Consider the following 19,761-nt stretch of genomic DNA (forward strand, 5'->3'; position numbering starts at 1 on the left):
GTACTTGCTGTTTGAAGTTATTTCTACTCCAGCAGTCTGTCCTCAGGGGGCATCTCTCTCCACCATGTATTCCTGGTGCATCACATCTAATAGAGACCTCCCGTTCTCTTAGGCTTCTTTCTTCTTTCTCTCCTTCTTCCTCTCTCCTGCGACCCACAGTCTGGTAATTGAACTGCCTACCTCTTTTCTACCCAGTAATTAGCTATAGCTTTTTTTATTTAACCGGCCAGAGAAGATTGGTAAGCAAAGTTTACACAACATCATTTCTTGTACATGAGCATGAGCTTCTGGAACTGCAAGCAGATCTTGGGGGCCAATATTTAGCATTTGGATACATAGCAGCACCAGACCAACCCCTAATAATTTCTATTTATTCTTTGAAGATTTCATACAATATATTTTTATTCTTTAATTTTTTGAAATTGTAATTATTATATCATTTCTCACTCCAAACTGTCCCATATAACCATCCTTGGTCTATTTCAAGATCATGGCTCCTTTTTTCATTAATTATTGTTCTGTGCATATACAGATATGTAAATAAGAAGATAAACAAGATTGAGAGATCCTTGGCCCAACTAACCAAAAGAAAGGAAGGGATGACCGAAATTAATAGAATCAGAAATGAACAGAAAAACATGACAACAGACACCAAAGAAATTCAGAATATTACAAGGAAATACTTTTTAAAAAAATTTGTTCTTCATTAATCTGTGAAACCTAAAGACAAAGTTGAATTGCTATATTTAGCCAGACCACCAAATTTAAACAACAAGCCAACAGGCCAACAAGTGAGTCACTTAGCCACTTAGCAAGAGTTGGTCTCAAAAGACATATACATGAGATAATGTAAATAGGCTATATAAAAGTGTAGCAGTGACTTTATATACATTATAACAGGGACTTGAACATTTTTGTGGTTTGATATCTGTTAGGGTCTTGGAACTTCTTGATCCCTCATGAATAAATACGTACTTTTTGTCCTTATTTACTAGGTAATATATCATAACAGTGATATATAGACCCCTAAACAGATTTGTAACAAATGAGATTTGTAGTAAAAATATATATATATATATATATATATATATATATATATATGAAGGAAGAAAGATAATTAGACAACATGATAGCAAGCACTGAAGCAAGTTTATTTTTTCCCGAGGTGCTTTTATACCATTCTAAGTACAGGATCAGTTCTTGGTTAAAGAACAAACATGACATAAAAGTCTGGTGATCACTGTATCCAGGGGCGTATCAAGATGATCAAAACACAAGGAACTCATTCCTTTGCTGTATTTTTCTTGAGCCTATTTCCTTGTCCCAGCCTAATGTCAAATATTCTTGCCAGTTTCCTAGAAGCAACACCAAAAGCTCTTCAAATCTCCCTCCTTTTTATTTCATAAACAAGACTGCATATGTCTTAGGTTGTTCTGACAGGAATGCCTTCCTTAACCATCATTGAAAATGTATTATCCAAAGCAGTGCATTTACGTCTTAGGTTGGTAAGGCTCTGTGTAGAATCTTACCCATCATTGACTGCCAGCCTGTTAAATTATTGGCTTTGTCTGGGGATCCATTTTAAATTTCAAGCCATGTATTTTGGCTGCCAACATGTAGATGTTGTTAAAGGCAAGTTTTATCAAAATGGGCAGGAATAAAGTATTCCCAGGACAAGAAGGGCCAACATGATCAAACTATGTAAACCATTTTTGAAGCTTGACCAAGATGGAAATACTGACCTTAAGTCATGAATATTTTTATCAGTAGTATCTGCTGATAATCTAACTCAGGCACATAAACTGGAAACAAAGTTAGAAGGTCATATATTTGGCCTTCTTCAAGGCCAATGGAACCATGCAATGGGTTTCTCACCTACAGATTTAGAAATATACCTGGAATAAATATTTATAGACCTTGTGTCATTATTTCCTGAATAATATATCAATTATATACAATGATTTGCATAGCATTTTAATTGCATGTGATATTATAAATAGTCTAAAGATTTACAGTCTATAGGAAAGTATGGGCATGTTATCTATAACAGGCTCTTTGCATACTTTATAACAAGTACTTGAACACTGTGTTTTGATATTTGTCAGGGTCTTGTACCAAATCCCTCATGAATACTAGGAACGATCTTCATGCACATCCTTATTTCAAAATCGACTTTGCTTCACACTAACCAGAAGCAGGGTAGTTCTGGCAGAGATGAACACAATCAGTAATCCAAAAGAAAGAATCAAAAAATAGAGCATAGGGCTGTGTTCAATTGACATTTTAAGGTGCAAAGACATTCAATAGAGAAGAAACCATGTTTCCAGTAATAATTAAATATCACATGCAAACAACAATGAAAAGACTTCACAATGACACTGGTTTTAATCATTCAGAAATATAAGGCAGCTGATGTATGTGAGGCAACATTTATCACCCCTGCACCACCCTTTTTAATACATTTATTGATTGATTTTCCTTGAATACAGGGAAGGGTCACATATGGAACACAGTGTATGTGGACAACCAGAAGACAACTTGCTGGAGTCAGTTCTTTCCTTCCACTAAGTTGGGCCTGGGGCTCAAACTCAGGTCATCAGGCTTAGCAGAAGGCATCTTGACCTGCTGAGCCATTTCACAAGCCTCCTGTTTCTTCCGTCAAGTGACCGTGTGTCGATCTACTGAGACTAAGGAAGTACTTCAGTCTTAGAAAATGTAAAAAAGCTGTAGCAATGTTACTATAACCATAATTTTACTTTAAGAACAAAACGAAAGCCTCCCCGACCACAACCGTAATTGGTGGAACTGGGAGACAAAGCCCTTGTAAGGACCACTATTACTGTTGGCCAGTTCAACTAACTGGTTCATTAACAGTCACAGGTCCCTCCAAGTCCTAATGTCTCTCTATACCAATGTTGATACTCACCAAAAAGTGTAGATAGCCTGTATAGATGAGGCACTGACAGATAAGTTTGCCATTTTTTTTTTTTTTTTTTTTTTTTTTTTTGGTTTTTCGAGACAGAGTTTCTCTGTATAGCCCTGGCTGTCCTGGAGAGTTTGCCATTCTTATTCTTCCACTGTCACAATTTCTTTGTCCAAAGAATACAATTCAATCTTAAGTGTTGTAGGGATCCTTGCTGCTATTCTTGTGACTACAATGATGCCAGATCAGTATCTCTAGAAGAAAGCAGTGGCTTTTCCTGACCTACAATAAAAGATGATGTAGTCAAAAGAATGAAACGATAGTTTCATTCTATTGTGAAACTATTGTTAGTAAAAGCGTTTAAAACTCACCAGGTTGTTCACTCACTTTAAGGAACTTTCCAGCTGGGCGTGGTGGTGCACGCCTTTAATCCCAGCACTCGGGAGGCAGAGGTAGACGGATTTCTGAGTTTGAGGCCAGCCTGGTCTACAAAGTGAGTTCCAGGACAGCCAGGGCTATACAGAGAAACCCTATCTCAAAAAAACAAAACAAAACAACAACAAAAAAGAGAGAGAGAGAGAGAGAGAGAGAAAGAAAAAGAAAAAAAAAAAAAGAACTTTCCATGCCTGCGTGTACCAGGCATTGTACATAGTCAGGGTTGGCTAGATGGTTCAACATCTTGGCTACAAAGCCCAGGGACTATAGTTCAAGTCTCAGGCCCCATGTGGTACACACACACACACACACACACACACACACACACACACGGGGCAGGGGGGAGCGGTCTGAGGAGGGGAATAAATAATTTTTACAAACTTTTAAAAGTGGTAAAATTCCTGTATTCAAGTAGCAGAAGTCTACTTAAGGGGAGACAAAATACACAGCAATTACAATTGCTTTCTAAGGGAAGGAAACAGTGTCTTAGAAGAGATGTTTGCTAGATTGACAAGACAAAAGGAAGGGGCCAAGGTGCCTTCAAACAGCTTCTGCTCTCAGGCCTGCATTTTGGGAATAGAGACAGAGAAGGCTAGTGGGTAAGTTGAAACCATAAACAGTTTGAGCTTCGTCCTGTTCAGTGAAGGAATGTTAGCTGAATAAGTGGAATTCTTACATGATGTTAAGTGGACACTGAGGTGACCACATTGACTTTTTAAAAAGATCTCTAAAGTAACTATAAAAGGATACACTAAAAGAACAGCTAGGAGGCAATTTTGGTGTTGCAGTGAGAGACTACCTGGTTGTATGAGGAATGCTTATGGTTTCCATGAATAAAATGACCTTGGTTTATGAATGAAGTCAACATTATATTTATTTTTTTTCCATTTTTTATTAGGTATTTAGCTCATTTACATTTCCAATGCTATACCAAAAGTCCCCCATACCCACCCACCCCCACTCCCCTACCCGCCCACTCCCCCTTTTTGGCCCTGGCGTTCCCCTGTACTGGGGCATATAAAGTTTGCGTGTCCAATGGGCCTCTCTTTCCAGTGATGGCCGACTAGGCCATCTTTTGATACATATGCAGCTAGAGTCAAGAGCTCCGGGGTACTGGTTAGTTCATAATGTTGATCCACATATAGGGTTGCAGATCCCTTTAGCTCCTTGGGTACTTTCTCTAGCTCCTCCATTGGGAGCCCTGTGATCCATCCATTAGCTGACTGTGAGCATCCACTTCTGTGTTTGCTAGGCCCTGGCATAGTCTCACAAGAGACAGCTACATCTGGGTCCTTTCGATAAAATCTTGCTAGTGTATGCAATGGTGTCAGCGTTTGGATGCTGATTATGGGGTGGATCCCTGGATATGGCAGTCTCTACATGGTCCATCCTTTCATCTCAGCTCCAAACTTTGTTTCTGTAACTCCTTCCATGGGTGTTTTGTTCCCACTTCTAAGGAGGGGCATAGTGTCCACACTTCAGTCTTCATTTTTCTTGAGTTTCATGTGTTTAGGAAATTGTATCTTATATCTTGGGTATCCTAGGTTTTGGGCTAATATCCACTTATCAGTGAGTACATATTGTGTGAGTTCCTTTGTGAATGTGTTACCTCACTCAGGATGATGCCCTCCAGGTCCATCCATTTGGCTAGGAATTTCATAAATTCATTCTTTTTAATAGCTGAGTAGTACTCCATTGTGTAGATGTACCACATTTTCTGTATCCATTCCTCTGTTGAGGGGCATCTGGGTTCTTTCCAGCTTCTGGCTATTATAGATAAGTCTGCTATGAACATAGTGGAGCATGTGTCCTTCTTACCAGTTGGGGCATCTTCTGGATATATGCCCAGGAGAGGTATTGCTGGATCCTCCGGTAGTACTATGTCCAATTTTCTGAGGAACCGCCAGACGGATTTCCAGAGTGGTTGTACAAGTCTGCAATCCCACCAACAATGGAGGAGTGTTCCTCTTTCTCCACATCCTCGCCAGCATCTGCTGTCACCTGAATTTTTGATCTTAGCCATTCTGACTGGTGTGAGGTGGAATCTCAGGGTTGTTTTGATTTGCATTTCCCTGATGATTAAGGATGTTGAACATTTTTTCAGGTGCTTCTCTGCCATTCGGTATTCCTCAGGTGAGAATTCTTTGTTCAGTTCTGAGCCCCATTTTTTAATGGGGTTATTTGATTTTCTGAAGTCCACCTTCTTGAGTTCTTTATATATGTTGGATATTAGTCCCCTATCTGATTTAGGATAGGTAAAGATCCTTTCCCAATCTGTTGGTGGTCTTTTTGTCTTATTGACAGTGTCTTTTGCCTTGCAGAAACTTTGGAGTTTCATTAGGTCCCATTTGTCAATTCTCGATCTTACAGCACAAGCCATTGCTGTTCTGTTCAGGAATTTTTCCCCTGTGCCCATATCTTCAAGGCTTTTCCCCACTTTCTCCTCTATAAGTTTCAGTGTCTCTGGTTTTATGTGAAGTTCCTTGATCCATTTAGATTTGACCTTAGTACAAGGAGATAAGTATGGATCGATTTGCATTCTTCTACATGATAACAACCAGTTGTGCCAGCACCAATTGTTGAAAATGCTGTCTTTCTTCCACTGGATGGTTTTAGCTCCCTTGTCGAAGATCAAGTGACCATAGGTGTGTGGGTTCATTTCTGGGTCTTCAATTCTATTCCACTGGTCTACTTGTCTGTCATTATACCAGTACCATGCAGTTTTTATCACAATTGCTCTGTAGTAAAGCTTTAGGTCAGGCATGGTGATTCCACCAGAGGTTCTTTTATCCTTGAGAAGAGTTTTTGCTATCCTAGGTTTTTTGTTATTCCAGATGAATTTGCAAATTGCTCCTTCTAATTCGTTGAAGAATTGAGTTGGAATTTTGATGGGGATTGCATTGAATCTGTAGATTGCTTTTGGCAAGATAGCCATTTTTACAATGTTGATCCTGCCAATCCATGAGCATGGGAGATCTTTCCATCTTCTGAGATCTTCTTTAATTTCTTTCTTCAGAGACTTGAAGTTTTTATCATACAGATCTTTCACTTCCTTAGTTAGAGTCACGCCAAGATATTTTATATTATTTGTGACTATTGAGAAGGGTGTTGTTTCCCTAATTTCTTTCTCAGCCTGTTTATTCTTTGTGTAGAGAAAGGCCATTGACTTGTTTGAGTTAATTTTATATCCAGCTACTTCACCGAAGCTGTTTATCAGGTTTAGGAGTTCTCTGGTGGAATTTTTAGGGTCACTTATATATACTATCATATCATCTGCAAAAAGTGATATTTTGACTTCCTCTTTTCCCATTTGTATCCCCTTGATCTCCTTTTGTTGTCGAATTGCTCTGGCTAATACTTCAAGTACTATGTTGGAAAGGTAGGGAGAAAGTGGGCAGCCTTGTCTAGTCCCTGATTTTAGTGGGATTGCTTCCAGCGTCTCTCCATTTACTTTGATGTTGGCTACTGGTTTGCTGTAGATTGCTTTTATCGTGTTTAGGTATGGGCCTTGAATTCCTGATCTTTCCAGAACTTTTATCATGAATGGGTGTTGGATCTTGTCAAATGCTTTTTCTGCATCTAACGAGATGATCATGTGGTTTTTGTCTTTGAGTTTGTTTATATAATGGATTACATTGATGGATTTTCGTATATTAAACCATCCCTGCATCCCTGGAATAAAACCTACTTGGTCAGGATGGATGATTGCTTTAATGTGTTCTTGGATTCGGTTAGCGAGAATTTTATTGAGGATATTCATAAGAGAAATTGGTCTGAAGTTCTCTATCTTTGTTGGATCTTTCTGTGGTTTAGGTATCAGAGTAATAGTGGCTTCATAAAATGAGTTGGGTAGAGTACCTTCTACTTCTATCTTGTGAAAAAGTTTGTGCAGAACTGGAATTAGATCTTCTTTGAAGGTCTGATAGAACTCTGCACTAAACCCATCTGGTCCTGGGCTTTTTTTGGCTGGGAGACTATTTATAACTGCTTCTATTTCTTTAGGGGATATGGGACTGTTTAAAAGGTCAACTTGATCCTGATTCAACTTTGGTACCTGGTATCTGTCCAGAAATTTGTCCATTTCGTCCAGGTTTTCCAGTTTTGTTGAGTATAGCCTTTTGTAGAAGGATCTGATGGTGTTTTGGATTTCTTCAGGATCTGTTGTTATGTCTCCCTTTTCAGTTCTGGTTTTGTTAATTAGGATTTTGTCCCTGTGCCCTCTAGTGAGTCTAGCTAAGGGTTTATCTATCTTGTTGATTTTCTCAAAGAACCAACTCCTCGTTTGGTTAATTCTTTGAATAGTTCTTCTTGTTTCCACTTGGTTGATTTCACCCCTGAGTTTGATTATTTCCTGCCGTCTACTCCTCTTGGGTGAATTTGCTTCCTTTTTTTCTAGAGCTTTTAGATGTGTTGTCAAGCTGCTAGTATGTGCTCTCTCCCGTTTTTTCTTGGAGGCACTCAGAGCTATGAGTTTCCCTCTTAGAAATGCTTTCATTGTGTCCCAAAGGTTTGGGTACGTTGTGGCTTCATTTTCATTAAACTCTAAAAAGTCTTTAATTTCTTTCTTTATTCCTTCCTTGACCAAGGTATCATTGAGAAGAGTGTTGTTCAGTTTCCACGTGAGTGTAGGCTTTCTGTTATTTTTTTTGTTATTGAAGATCAGCCTTAGTGCATGGTGGTCTGATAGGATACATGGGACAATTTCAATGTTTTTGAATCTGTTGAGGCCTGTTTTGTGACCTATTATGTGGTCAATTTTGGAGAAGGTACCATGAGGTGCTGAGAAGAAGGTATATCCTTTTGTTTTAGGATAAAATGTTCTGTAGATATCTGTCAGATCTATTTGTTTCATCACTTCTGTTAGTTTCAGTGTGTCCCTGTTTAGTTTCTGTTTCCATGATCTGTCCATTGGTGAAAGTGGTGTGTTGAAGTCTCCCACTATTATTGTGTGAGGTGCAATGTGTGCTTTGAGCTTTACTAAAGTTTCTTTAATGAATGTGGCTGCCCTTGTATTTGGAGCATAGATATTCAGAATTGAGAGTTGCTCTTGGAGGATTTTACCTTTGATGAGAACGAAGTGCCCCTTTTTGTCTTTTTTGATGACTTTGGGTTGGAAGTCAATCTTATCAGATATTAGGATGGCTACTCCAGCTTGTTTCTTCATACTATTTGCTTGGAAAATTGTTTTCCAGCCTTTTATTCTGAGGTAGTGTCTATCTTTTTCTCTGAGATGTGTCTCCTGTAAGCAGCAAAATGTTGGGTCTTGTTTGTGTAGCCAGTTTGTTAGTCTATGTCTTTTTATTGGGGAGTTGAGACCATTGATGTTAAGAGATATTAAGGAAAAGTAATTGTTTCTTCCTGTTATTTTTGTTGTTAAAGTTGGCATTCTGTTCTTGTGGCTGTCTTCTTTTAGGTTTGTTGAGGAATTACCTTCCACCTTGTTTTTTCTAGGGCGTTGTTCCCGTTCTTGTATTGGTTTTTTTCTGTTATTATCCTTTGAAGGGCTGGATTCGTGGAGAGATAATGTGTGAATTTGGTTTTGTTGTGGAATACTTTGGTTTCTCCATCTATGGTAATTGAGAGTTTGGCTGAGTATAGTAGCCTGGGCTGGAATTTGTGTTCTCTTAGTGTCTGTATAACATCTGCCCAGGCTCTTCTGGCTTTCATAGTCTCTGGTGAAAAATCTGGTGTAATTCTGATAGGCTTGCCTTTATATGTTACTTGACCTTTTCCCCTTACTGCTTTTAGTATTCTATCTTTATTTAGTGCATTTGTTGTTCTGATTATTAAAAATATGGAACGCTTCACGAATTTGCGTGTCATCCTTGCGCAGGGGCCATGCTAATCTTCTCTGTATCGTTCCAATTTTAGTATATGTGCTGCCGAAGCGAGCACAAGTCAACATTTTAAAATTAGTTGAAAATTTGGAGGGAGATCAAAAAAAATAAAGTGTGTCTAGTCTCTTCAAAGACAACATTAGAAGCAGAGTATGGCAATATATGTTTGAAACTATCATTCAGGAGGTTGAAACAGGAGAATTTTCTTGAGTTCAAGGCCAACCTAGACTATATTAACATGACTCTCAAAAAGTAAAAACCCAACAAACAAATAAACAAAAATATCCACCCAAACCAACCACAAAATTAGATGTTGAATGTGATGAATTTTCAATTAAAGAGAAACCGAATCTCTAGCTGATAAATTTATTATCAATATTGAAAATTTTAAATCCATTTCTCCAACTTTGCAATTGTTTGACCTAAATTCTTACTTGCCAGGTGATGGACACAAGAAGTGAAAGGCACCGACTTAATTCAGTTTAACTCTCTGACTACTGCCTAATCGGGAGACGTGAGCTTGTGAATTTTCTCATCTCACCAAAGCCTGAGGCTTTTCTGGGGAGTGCATACATGTGTCCTTCATCTGTTCTACAGAAAAATCTTGTTGAATGGAAGTGAAATCATATATACACTGAAAATTACCAGCTTTTTTTTTTTTTTTTTTTTTTTTTGCACTAATGCGTTTTCATTTTTATGTTTAAAGTTGTTTTTGAACAAAGGCATTTCTTTTCATGGGTCATTCACAGTCTTATGAATGTCTTAACAGCTGTGGCTCAATGGGCAGGTATCCTCCCCCCTGCTCAGGAGGCCCCAGTCACCAAAAGAATCAGAATAGCATTTCTGTCAAGACACCTGCGAAGTGACAACTCTCAGACTCAACTCTCAGACTAGGTTTATCAGGTTTATTCCCTCAGCCAGAAGGAAGAGCTTTGATTGCCCTGTGTGGGGTACCAATCATTTGGTCCTGTGTCCTGAAACTCAGGTGAAGTTGAATACCACGTTCTTAACTATAGGAGGGTTTTCACGAAGTGTAAACACTTTTAAGGCAAAACTGAAAAACATGACACCTTTTTTCTCCTTCCCCGGCTTTTCCCTTCTTTCCCTTCCTTCCTCCCTTTCCACCGGCTTCGTTTACCTGTCAACAAGGAATCAAAATCTACGCTGAAGAGACAGAAGACTAGAGAGTAGCGTCTGCGTGGCTTACTCTCTACCTGATCGTTATGAAAGAGGACCGAGTGGATTCTTTTGACAAGAACGAGCTGATTTTTTTTACATTCTTGTGTTCATTAACAAAATATTTGTTAGTTTCTCATAGTTCATACGTTATTTGGTCCTCTGGTTCTCCAACAACTGAAAACATCTGATCTTGGCCTCTTCTTGCTTCCTGCAGGGTGCGCCTAGTAATTAGGGCAAAGCCGACCCAATCGAGGAGAGGGCAGCAACTACGTTTCCCAGCGTGCTCTGCTGGAAACACAATGGAGTTTGGCGTCATCCGGGTCACGTGGTCTCGCGTTTCCCGGAGCACTGAGGGATTCCGGCCAGGGTCCCTCCCCAAGTGGAGGGCCCTGCTGGGCCGGGAAAACTACACTTCCCGGCATGCCTCACCTCGGGTGCGCCTGCGTGCCGGAGCAACCCTGCTGGCGAGCGGGTTGGTTTAAAGAGCTGTTTTAGTTCCATGGAAACAAACTTGCTGCCTGGAGGACCGAGCTACGGGCTGTTGGATGAATCAGGGGTGAGGCTGCCGGGCCCACACAGGAAACTGAGGTGGGCGGCTTAGGGGGAGAGACCACGCCTCAGAACAAGGTTCCTTTCCCTCCCAGCCCGAGTCCAGTCCGGCCCTGGAGACCTCTAGAGCCTCGGTTTACCTTGCTTCAGCACCCTGCCTGGCTGTGAAAACAAGCCAGGTTAAGTTGGCCTTGGTTGGACCACAGCTGCAGAAGGGTGGCCAGCCGCTGAGACCTCTACTTTAGTTGCTGTTCCCCATTTAGGTATACAGTTAGTTGAAGGTTCCTGGCGAAGGCTTTTTCAACATTAAGGCATGGTTTTCTGCCACTTGTTATCCTCCCTGGTTTGCTTCCTGGACGTGAGGCGTCTCCATTTGTATTTGTACACTGTTTCTTGCTTGAGCGGAGATAGATGTTTGTTAAGTATTGTCGTGTTTGGCACCCACAACAGCCAAGATACTATGCTAGGCTCAACAACACCAACAAAAGGATTGTAACCCTACGTGAATCAACGTGGGTCAAACACAGATTCTTGGGGTTTTGTTGGTTGGTTGGTTGGTTGGTTTGTGGACTTCCCCCGTGCTAGGGAATTATACACAGGGACAAATAAAGGGCTATTTTAAACTAGCTGCTTTCCAGGCACCATTTGGGACATAACACACACCCGTTTCCTTCCTCCGACAGAAATTGCATGCTCCGCGACAGTAAGATCCATTCTGATGCTGACAGCAGATATCTAGAAACCCTTTAGAGACATGAATACAAATGTGGTGTCTCTCAGTCTATGCTACAAATGCCATAGTACGATTAATGCCAATAACCCCTTTTGCACACGACTTGGTCCATGGTTTGATGAAGACAAGCAGGCACTTCACCTGCATAGGACTAAATTCTATTTTGTCATCTGAAGAGAGAGAACTGAAGCCAGAAGGTAGAAAGGAACATACAAGACCTAAGATGGGAGGAACCTGGGTTATTGCACAGCGGAGTGCCTGCCAAGACCATTTGGTAGTGTGTGCCTGTAATTCTAGCCTTGGGAGGTAGAGACCTGAGGAGAAGTTTAAAGTCATCCTCACATCGAGTTTGAGGGAAGCTTGAGCTACACAAGACCCTGCCTCAAACCTAAAATAAGTAAATAAATAAACCGTAATGAGATGCATTTATGTATTCCTTCCTTAGCAGACCCTTCCTGGTAAGCTTGTGTGTTTTTTGAGATCCCAGAAAGGCAGCTTTTTTCTTTTGCTGCCTCCTTTCTCCCTTTTTCTGGTTCTGACACCAGCCAAAAATTTGCCCTTAACACTGGTCTCTGGAGAGGCCTTACTCCAGCGACCTGGGTAACTCCTCGTGCACTCCCGTGGACAGGCTTGTCTTCTGTCTTTACTTTTTGACTCAGAAGCATAGCTTTCTCATTCTCCCTTTCCCTCCCCTGACCTCCCCCCCCCCCCATTTTTTTCCCTCTTCCCTTTTCTTCCTTTCTCTTCCCCTCTGTGTGTGTGTGTGTGCACTCGTATGCATAGGTGTATATGTCTTTGTGTCTATTTGTTTGCGTCTACATGCAGGTCTTTCCTGAACACTCCTTACATTATTTTGAGATAGGACCTCTCACTAAGCCTGGAGCTTACCAATTTGGCCTGCATAAGCTATGGCATCATGAAACCACCAAACTGGGCCATTTTGTGGCATTTTTTTTTCCACATAAATGACCATTTTTCAGAAAGCGATTTACAGATTCAATGAAATCCCAACCAAAACCCTCATCTCACTCTTCAGAGAAATAGAAGAAAAAAAAAAAACTATTCTAAAACTCATATGGACTCACAAATGATCCCAGAGAACCCAAACAATCCTAAGCAAAAGAGAACATTGCTGGAGGGTAACAGTTCCAGATGTTAAGATTCATCACATAGCTGTGGTAATAAAAACAACATGTATGGTACTGGTATAAAAACTGACACAGAGGAACCAAACATGAGTACACAGCATTTCAGGCGCTTAGTATTTTACAAAGATGCTAAAAGCAAATGCTGGTGAAAAGCAACATCTTCATCTTCAGCAAATAGTGCAAGCATGAAGTTAAACCTGGGCCTATCACCATCAGTCCTGGGAACTGGACTCAGGTCCTCCAGAGGGGCACCCAGTGCTCTTAACTGCTCAGTCATCTATTTGTCACCCAGACAATATACTATTTCTTGAGATGCCTACAATTGTGATGGTCATTTAAATTTGTGTGTGTGTGTGTGTATGTGTGTGTGTATAGACATATATATGTATATACATATGTATATTACACTTTTGTGTTTATATTCATAGATGTTCTAGCTTGGTTTTGTTTTGTTTTTGTCTACTTGACACTATAGTCATCTGAGAGGAGGGAACCTCAATTGAAAAAAATGCCTCCATAAGATCAGGCAGTAGGTAAGCCTGTCCATCATTTTCTTAATTCATGGTTAATGTGGAAGGGCCCAGCCCATGGTGGGTGGGACTGTCCTGCTTAGTCATCCTGGGCTCTATAACCAGGATGAGCAAGCCATGATGAACAAGCCAGTAAACAGCACCCCTCATGGCCTCTGCATCAGCTCCTGCCTCCAGGTTCCTGCCCTGCTTAAGTTCCTGCTCTCATGGCTTTCAGTATGAACTGTTACATAAAAGTGTGAACAGGAATAAACCTCTCCCTCCCCACATTGCTTCTGGTCATGGTATTTTGATGCAATGATAGCAATCCTAACTAAGACAACAGCGTTAAAAATTGTGACAATAAAATGAATGGAAGTAAAATTTACTCCACAATTATCAAATAATTCTGTGTTTAGGGGTAATATGTCTAAAAGACATTCTAGGCCAGTAACTTCCAGGAAACACACACACCCCAATATCACAAGCAATGTATTAGCATTTGAAAAGGGAACTCTTACTTCTGTGGACATATAGACTCCATTCCTACACTGAATAATAGCTATATCCATTTACTACCAGTTTAAATGAAAGATATCAGCTGGTGTTATCTATCATAACCAACAGAAAGTGGTTTTGTTAAAACCAAGTAATTGCCTCACATATCTAACAACTATTTTCTGAATGTTCATTGCCAATGAGATCTGCTATAAGCACAAGAGAGGACACGGGGACCAGACAAAACTCCCTGACCCTATGGAGCTTGTCTGTCAGCTGAACAAAGACGGGATGGAAATGAGAGCAACTTACGCAGGCCGTGAACGCCATGTGAACACCACTGTAACAGTTCTGGTTTTCCCAAGTGACCAATCACAGCATCAGAGATTGCTGTGACATAACTTTAACTTCATCAGGCTGGCTACCCTATCCCAGATGATACAAGCACAGGGGTAAAAGTAGGAGGACCAGTTTGGAGGCTATTTGATAATCTAGACAAAAGCCTCTGCAGCTGCCTGGAAGCAGGTAATAGGTGGAATAGTCACACATGATCAGATCCAGACAATGTTTCTGCTTTGCTGGTGGGTTAGATATGAGCAATAACAAAAGAAGCAGCCAACTTTATCTAGCAGTTTATTCCCTCAATATATACAAATTATATATTTTGGGTTGTCTTTCCTGTGTGTGTGTCTTTATCTCTTAACAGGTTTAAAGTTTTCATTATATAGATTCTTCCCTTCTGTTTTAGTTAGAGTTTTATTGCTGTGAAGAGAGATACTATGACCATGGCAATTCTCATAAAGGAAAACATTTAGTTGGGGTCTGTCTTACAGTTTCATGATGCCCATTATCATGGGAGGAAGCATGGTAGCATCTAGGCAGACATGGTTCTGGGAGATAGAGCTTAGACTTCTACCTCTTGATCTGCAGGCAACAGAAGGAGACTGTGTGCCACACTTGGCCTAACTAGAGCAGAGGAGACCTCAAAGCCTGCCCCCATAGTGACACACTTCCTCCCACAAGACCACACCTGCCTCAACAAAGCCACACGTCTTTGAAGTGCCACTTCCTATGGGCCAGGCATTAAAACACATGAATCTATGGGGTCATACGGATTCAAATCACTACAACTTCCTTGGTTAGGTTTATTCCTACATACAGTATTTTCTTTGAGTACATTGTGAATGAGAATGTATGTTGGTGCTACATAGAAAAGCTATTTATTTATGGAAGTTGATTCTGTGTTCTACCATGGTGCAGATCATTGTGCTCCTGTCTGCTAGAGCTCTTCGTAAAGATTTTTTGATGCATCCTCAGATGCTGTCTATTTTAGAAAATCTCCTATGTACTACTGAATAGAATGTGTATTCTTTGATGTTTGACTAGAATACACGGTTAGATATTATATCTACTTGATATATGTTTAATTAATTTTGATGTTTATCTGTTTATTTTTTTTTGTCAGACGAATTGTCTATTGGAGAAAGTGGGATATTGAAATCACCTACTATTAATCATGTTAATCTATGTCTTTAAATCCAGAAGTAGATTTCTTTTTTCTTTTTAACAAATTTAGGTGTTCTGGAATTAGGTGCATGTATGTTTAGGATAGTAATTTTCTTCTTGGTTAATTCTTCCCTTGATTAGAATGAAGTGTCCCTTTTTATCTCTTTTGATTAGTTTCAGTTTGAAGTCTATTTTGTCAGATGTTGGGACAGCCACACTTGCTTGCTTAAGTTCTTTCACCTTAATTTCATTGATCTGTTTCTTTGTGTTTTATTTAGATTCCTTGAATTACTTGATGAAGTTGAAATCATGATTGTTCTTCTAAGTTCTGTGTCCTAGAGTTCATCTAGGTGGTTCTCTTTGGGTTGGTCAGAGTTTTAGAGAAGATGCTGGCTTGATCATTTACACTGTTTGTATTCTTATGAGGAGATCCGGGCATATTGGTTGTTCTGAGTTTGTTGTAGACAGGGCAGGTTGGGGAAGCAGTGTAGGTGTGGGGGCATATTGGGTCTAGAGGTTGGAAATAGCTTGGGATGGAAGTCTGGTAGACAGAGAAGGGATTGGACAGTATACAAACCTAGATCTGTCTGGACAGAAAGGTTGTATATGTGTGAGAAGTCCTATTGTTTGGGAACCCTGGGCCAAGCAGAGAGTTTCTTTGCAATGAAAGCTAGATTAGGCTGGTACACGGGTTGAAGGATCCAGGCTAAATGTGGTGAATAGTCAGATTAAGGTGGAGCAAAGGAAGTGGCACACAGGGTATACCCTGGAGGAGAATGTGGGAGATCTGGACACTGAGTCTAGTTTTATCATCTATACATAAATAAATGTGACTAAACAATATAGTTTTAATTTTTCCTAGTTTTCAGTTTGTAGCGTAGAATCCTGAATACATATCTATATATAATATATTTTTTCTACCTCTTCACTCATTATTGTTCATGATTTGGATATGATTGTAGTATATTTTTTTACTGTTTTATAATATTCTTTTGCATAATCTTGGACACTTGAGTAATTATAGTTTAGAACTATTATAAATAATGTTTCTATCAACATGCTTTTACAAGTAGCCTGGTATACATATGAAGAGTGAATGAGTTGTTTGTTTTAAATAAAAGGTTGTACCAGTTTTTATTATCGCTACTGTCAAACATCACATTTAAATTTAAAGCAGTATTTATTCTGTGCTCCTTTGCAGAAACAATGAGACATAGATATGCCAAAGGTATTTTCTTTTTGCTGGAATATTAGTAATGAAGATTCGTTGCTTGTAAGATTCTCTTTCTTTGCCTGAGCTATGGAGCTATGACTCAGAGGATACACCGCAGGGCATGGACTGTGGGAGTGTGTTAGCAAATATGCTGCTCCTGTTTCAGGCTTATCAGATCTGGAGGATAGGGATGAGTGAGAAACTGACTTTAAAGCTCCAAAGCTCCACTTCAGCAGATACATTTGCATCCCAAGTCTTCATCTTACACTTCCTGTCTGTAACAGACACTGAGTTACTGAAGGCTCTCCTAGGTGACCGAGGAGGCTGGCCTCTCACTGCTCAGCCATGCCTACACTATGGTTGCTTCCAAGGGCTTTCCTAAGCTTGATATTAATTTTTGTTTCCCTATGATGAGATAAGGTGGATGGCATGGGAAAAAAAGGAGATGGGTGTTGTTGTTGGGCAAGAGAGTTTTCAGATAGCTCTATGACCTGTTACTAATAAATTCCTAAACATAGATTGGACTGTTGAATTTGATCTTGTACTCCATGCAATGGCCCCTTGGTCATTGTCCACCACTGCTTATATGTAAGTGCTGCATGATGAGGCACGTCTTTGCTTGCATGCATGTATCTATGTATTATGTATGTATGTATGTATGACTGTCTTAGTTACTTTACAACTGTGACTAAATACCATCAACAACAACTTAAAGAAGAAAATATTTAACCTGGGGGTTACAGATCATGACCCTTATGTTGGGGAGCGTGAGAGGCATGCAATCATGGTGCTAGAGCAGGAGCTGAGAGCTCACATCTCCATCCACAAGCTGGAGACAGAGAGCTGACTGGAAAGATTTTTGAAATCTCAAAGCCAACTTCAGTGACACAAGTCATCTAACAAAGCTATACCTCCTAATATTTCCTAAATAGTTCCACCAGCTGGGGACCAAGCTTTCAGACATACGAGCCTATGGGGGCTATTCTCATTCCATTCTCCACAATGGCTGACTGCAGGAGAGCCTTGAAAACTTGGCCTTACATGGGAGAAGGATGTGATGGTGGCTATTATTTCCGTTTTTAATCAGAAAACCAAAAGTCTTCCCAGACTCTCCTTCGTTCCTTTCTGCCCGATGCCTTTTTGGCTAGTATGCATCTCCTAGATGTGCCACCTGCAGAGGATGCTGGATCCGTCCTCTCCAGCATCTTCTCCATAGAAGACAAAGGAATCAGTGGTGTCTGCACAAGCCTTGTTAAACACTTGTTCTCTACCTTTTCTCCTCCCCTACTTCCAACTTAGCAAACACACTATTAGCGGTTGACACAAATAGAATGGCAATAACTGTTATTTCTCCACTGCGCTGCTCCATTTTCTCTCCATGTAGCTTAGACTGCTCTGACAGCAGAAGCAGTTCTGGAGGGTTAGTTTGAGGGCTTTCCTTCTTGTTACACAAGAAATACCATACTGAGTAACATAGCATCATGGGCGGGAATCTCCTTATCCTGTTTTTGTTGTTGTTGTTGCTTTGTTTTTTCTTCTTCTTCCAGGGATGCATATTGTAGTGGATGGACTGAGAATATGTGAGCTCAGAGGCCCATATATTTGAATGCTTGCTTCTCAGTTGGTAGAACCTGCTTGAGAAGGATTAGGAGGTGTGGCTTTATTTGAGAAAGTGTGTCACTGAGGCTTTGAGATTTCAAAAGCTCACACTATCCCTACTTAGCTTGCTCTCTCTGCCTCATGGTTGTTGTCTCGTCATGTAAATTCTCAGCTACTGCTCAAATGTTCTGCCTGCCTGCCTACCTGCCTGCCTGCTGCCACATTCCCTACTATGATGGTTGTGGGTTCTAACCCTCTGAAACTGTAAGATGCACATAAACTCTTCTATAAATTGCCTTGCTCGTGTTGTTTTTCACAGCAATAGAAAAGTAAGACATATGTCCAGATACTCCATTAACATCTGCCCATGTCTTTTGCTTTTTTTTTTTTCTTTACAAATTGAAGGCATGAAAAAGAATGAGTAGATATGAGCTTCTTTACTTTGTGCCCATTGTCCAGAGAGACAGGACAGTAGGCAGTGATTAAGTTTCTTCTTTCTAAGGCCCTGGTGTTCTCTGCACTATGCAATGACTGCCACAGCTCCACTCACTAACTCCCACCAACATTTCAGTGGGTTTTTGTGGTTATTGTTGTATGTTTGTTGTAGCAGAGTCTCATTCAGCACAGGCTGGCCTTAGATGGGTTATGTAGCCAAGTGTGGCCTTGAACTTCTGATCCTCCTGCCTTTACCTTCCAAGCCCTGGCCATGCCAGGTTTATACAATGCTGGTGACTGAACAGGGCTACATGTATGCCCTGTAAACACTGCCAACTAAACTGTATCTCTACCCCTCAAACATCCTAGTAGCATCCCAGTTCTTTACGTGCATTTTTGGAGCTTGGACTTAGGTCAAGGGAGGACAACAGAAAGCCCGCTAATGCAGACATTCTCTTTCTCCACTGGCTGACCACTGTGTTATGAGCTACTCTGCTGTACAAGACCCTTTTCATTATGCTGGGCTGAAGCCTCTTAGTTTGTGAGCCACAGTACCACCTTTTAAGCTTTTCTCCGTTATTGGCTGCAGCAACAAAAAGTCTAATAAAACCACTTAGGATTGAAGGGTTTAATGTATCTCCTGTTCTCATAGTTTTGGGTCTATGGTCACTTGGCCCAGTCACTGTTGCCCCATGGCAAGGCAGAGCATCCTAGCACGGTATCAGAGTCCCACTACTGGCTGGTAAGCAGAGGGAGTCTAGGAACGTGGTACTCTTTACACACATACACACAATGTTCTACTTCTGTGTCTAATGAGGTTTTACCCCCAACTAGCTCATTTGGTGTAAATTCATCAAACATTAATTCTGTGATGAAGTTAGTATACCCAAGATCAACCACTTCTTACTAATTGGATCCACTATGCTGCATACCAAGACTTCAGCATCAGCCTTTGGAGTATACTTAATAAACTATGACGTTATAATGGATAGGTGGTACAAATGCTCCCTCAGAAGTCTTAGGTCTCTATGATGTGATTACAAATAGCAAATAGGATAGACTAGATTATAATGTGATAACAAAGTACTTAGTAATCCTTAACAACTTATCACATCTACATAGGTTAACTATTTGTCATGGATGTTCCATGTCATTGTCACTCTGGGACCCTGACCTGTGGAACAAATCTATCTGGAA

The 19,761-nt window shown here is 40.4% G+C and overlaps 1 protein-coding gene, 1 long non-coding RNA gene and 1 other non-coding gene across 16 annotated transcripts in view; 1 reads left to right on the forward strand and 2 right to left on the reverse strand.

The window, feature by feature from the left end:
* Positions 1 to 2,600: 2,600 nt before the first annotated feature.
* Gm51622 lies at positions 2,601 to 10,658 on the reverse strand. The gene is made up of 3 exons (XR_003947818.1): positions 10,334 to 10,658; positions 2,927 to 3,205; positions 2,601 to 2,687 (listed from the first exon to the last, which is right to left on the reverse strand). It is a non-coding gene; the product is annotated as a predicted gene, 51622 (long non-coding RNA).
* On the reverse strand, positions 9,147 to 9,253 carry Gm25829. The gene has a single exon (XR_003949333.1). It is a non-coding gene; the product is annotated as a U6 spliceosomal RNA (small nuclear RNA).
* Positions 10,659 to 10,705: 47 nt separating the features above from the next.
* Ccdc150 (coiled-coil domain containing 150) overlaps positions 10,706 to 19,761 on the forward strand; it is a 118,067-nt gene continuing 109,011 nt past the window's right edge. For 12 of the 14 annotated variants that reach the window (XR_001778458.1, XR_001778457.1, XM_017312896.1 and 9 more), the window contains exon 1: positions 10,706 to 10,930. Coding sequence is in view for 11 of the 14 variants with exons in the window: in XM_017312896.1 (XP_017168385.1) it covers positions 10,874 to 10,930 (57 nt within the window). In the remaining 3 variants the exon portion in view is untranslated. Of the gene's footprint in view, positions 10,963 to 19,761 lie in introns of all 14 variants that reach the window. The other 2 variants (NM_030025.2, XM_017312898.1) reach the window with 2 other exon arrangements.

Source organism: Mus musculus, chromosome 1 (assembly GCF_000001635.26).
Source record: "Mus musculus strain C57BL/6J chromosome 1, GRCm38.p6 C57BL/6J".
NCBI classification, from domain to species: domain Eukaryota; kingdom Metazoa; phylum Chordata; class Mammalia; order Rodentia; family Muridae; genus Mus; species Mus musculus.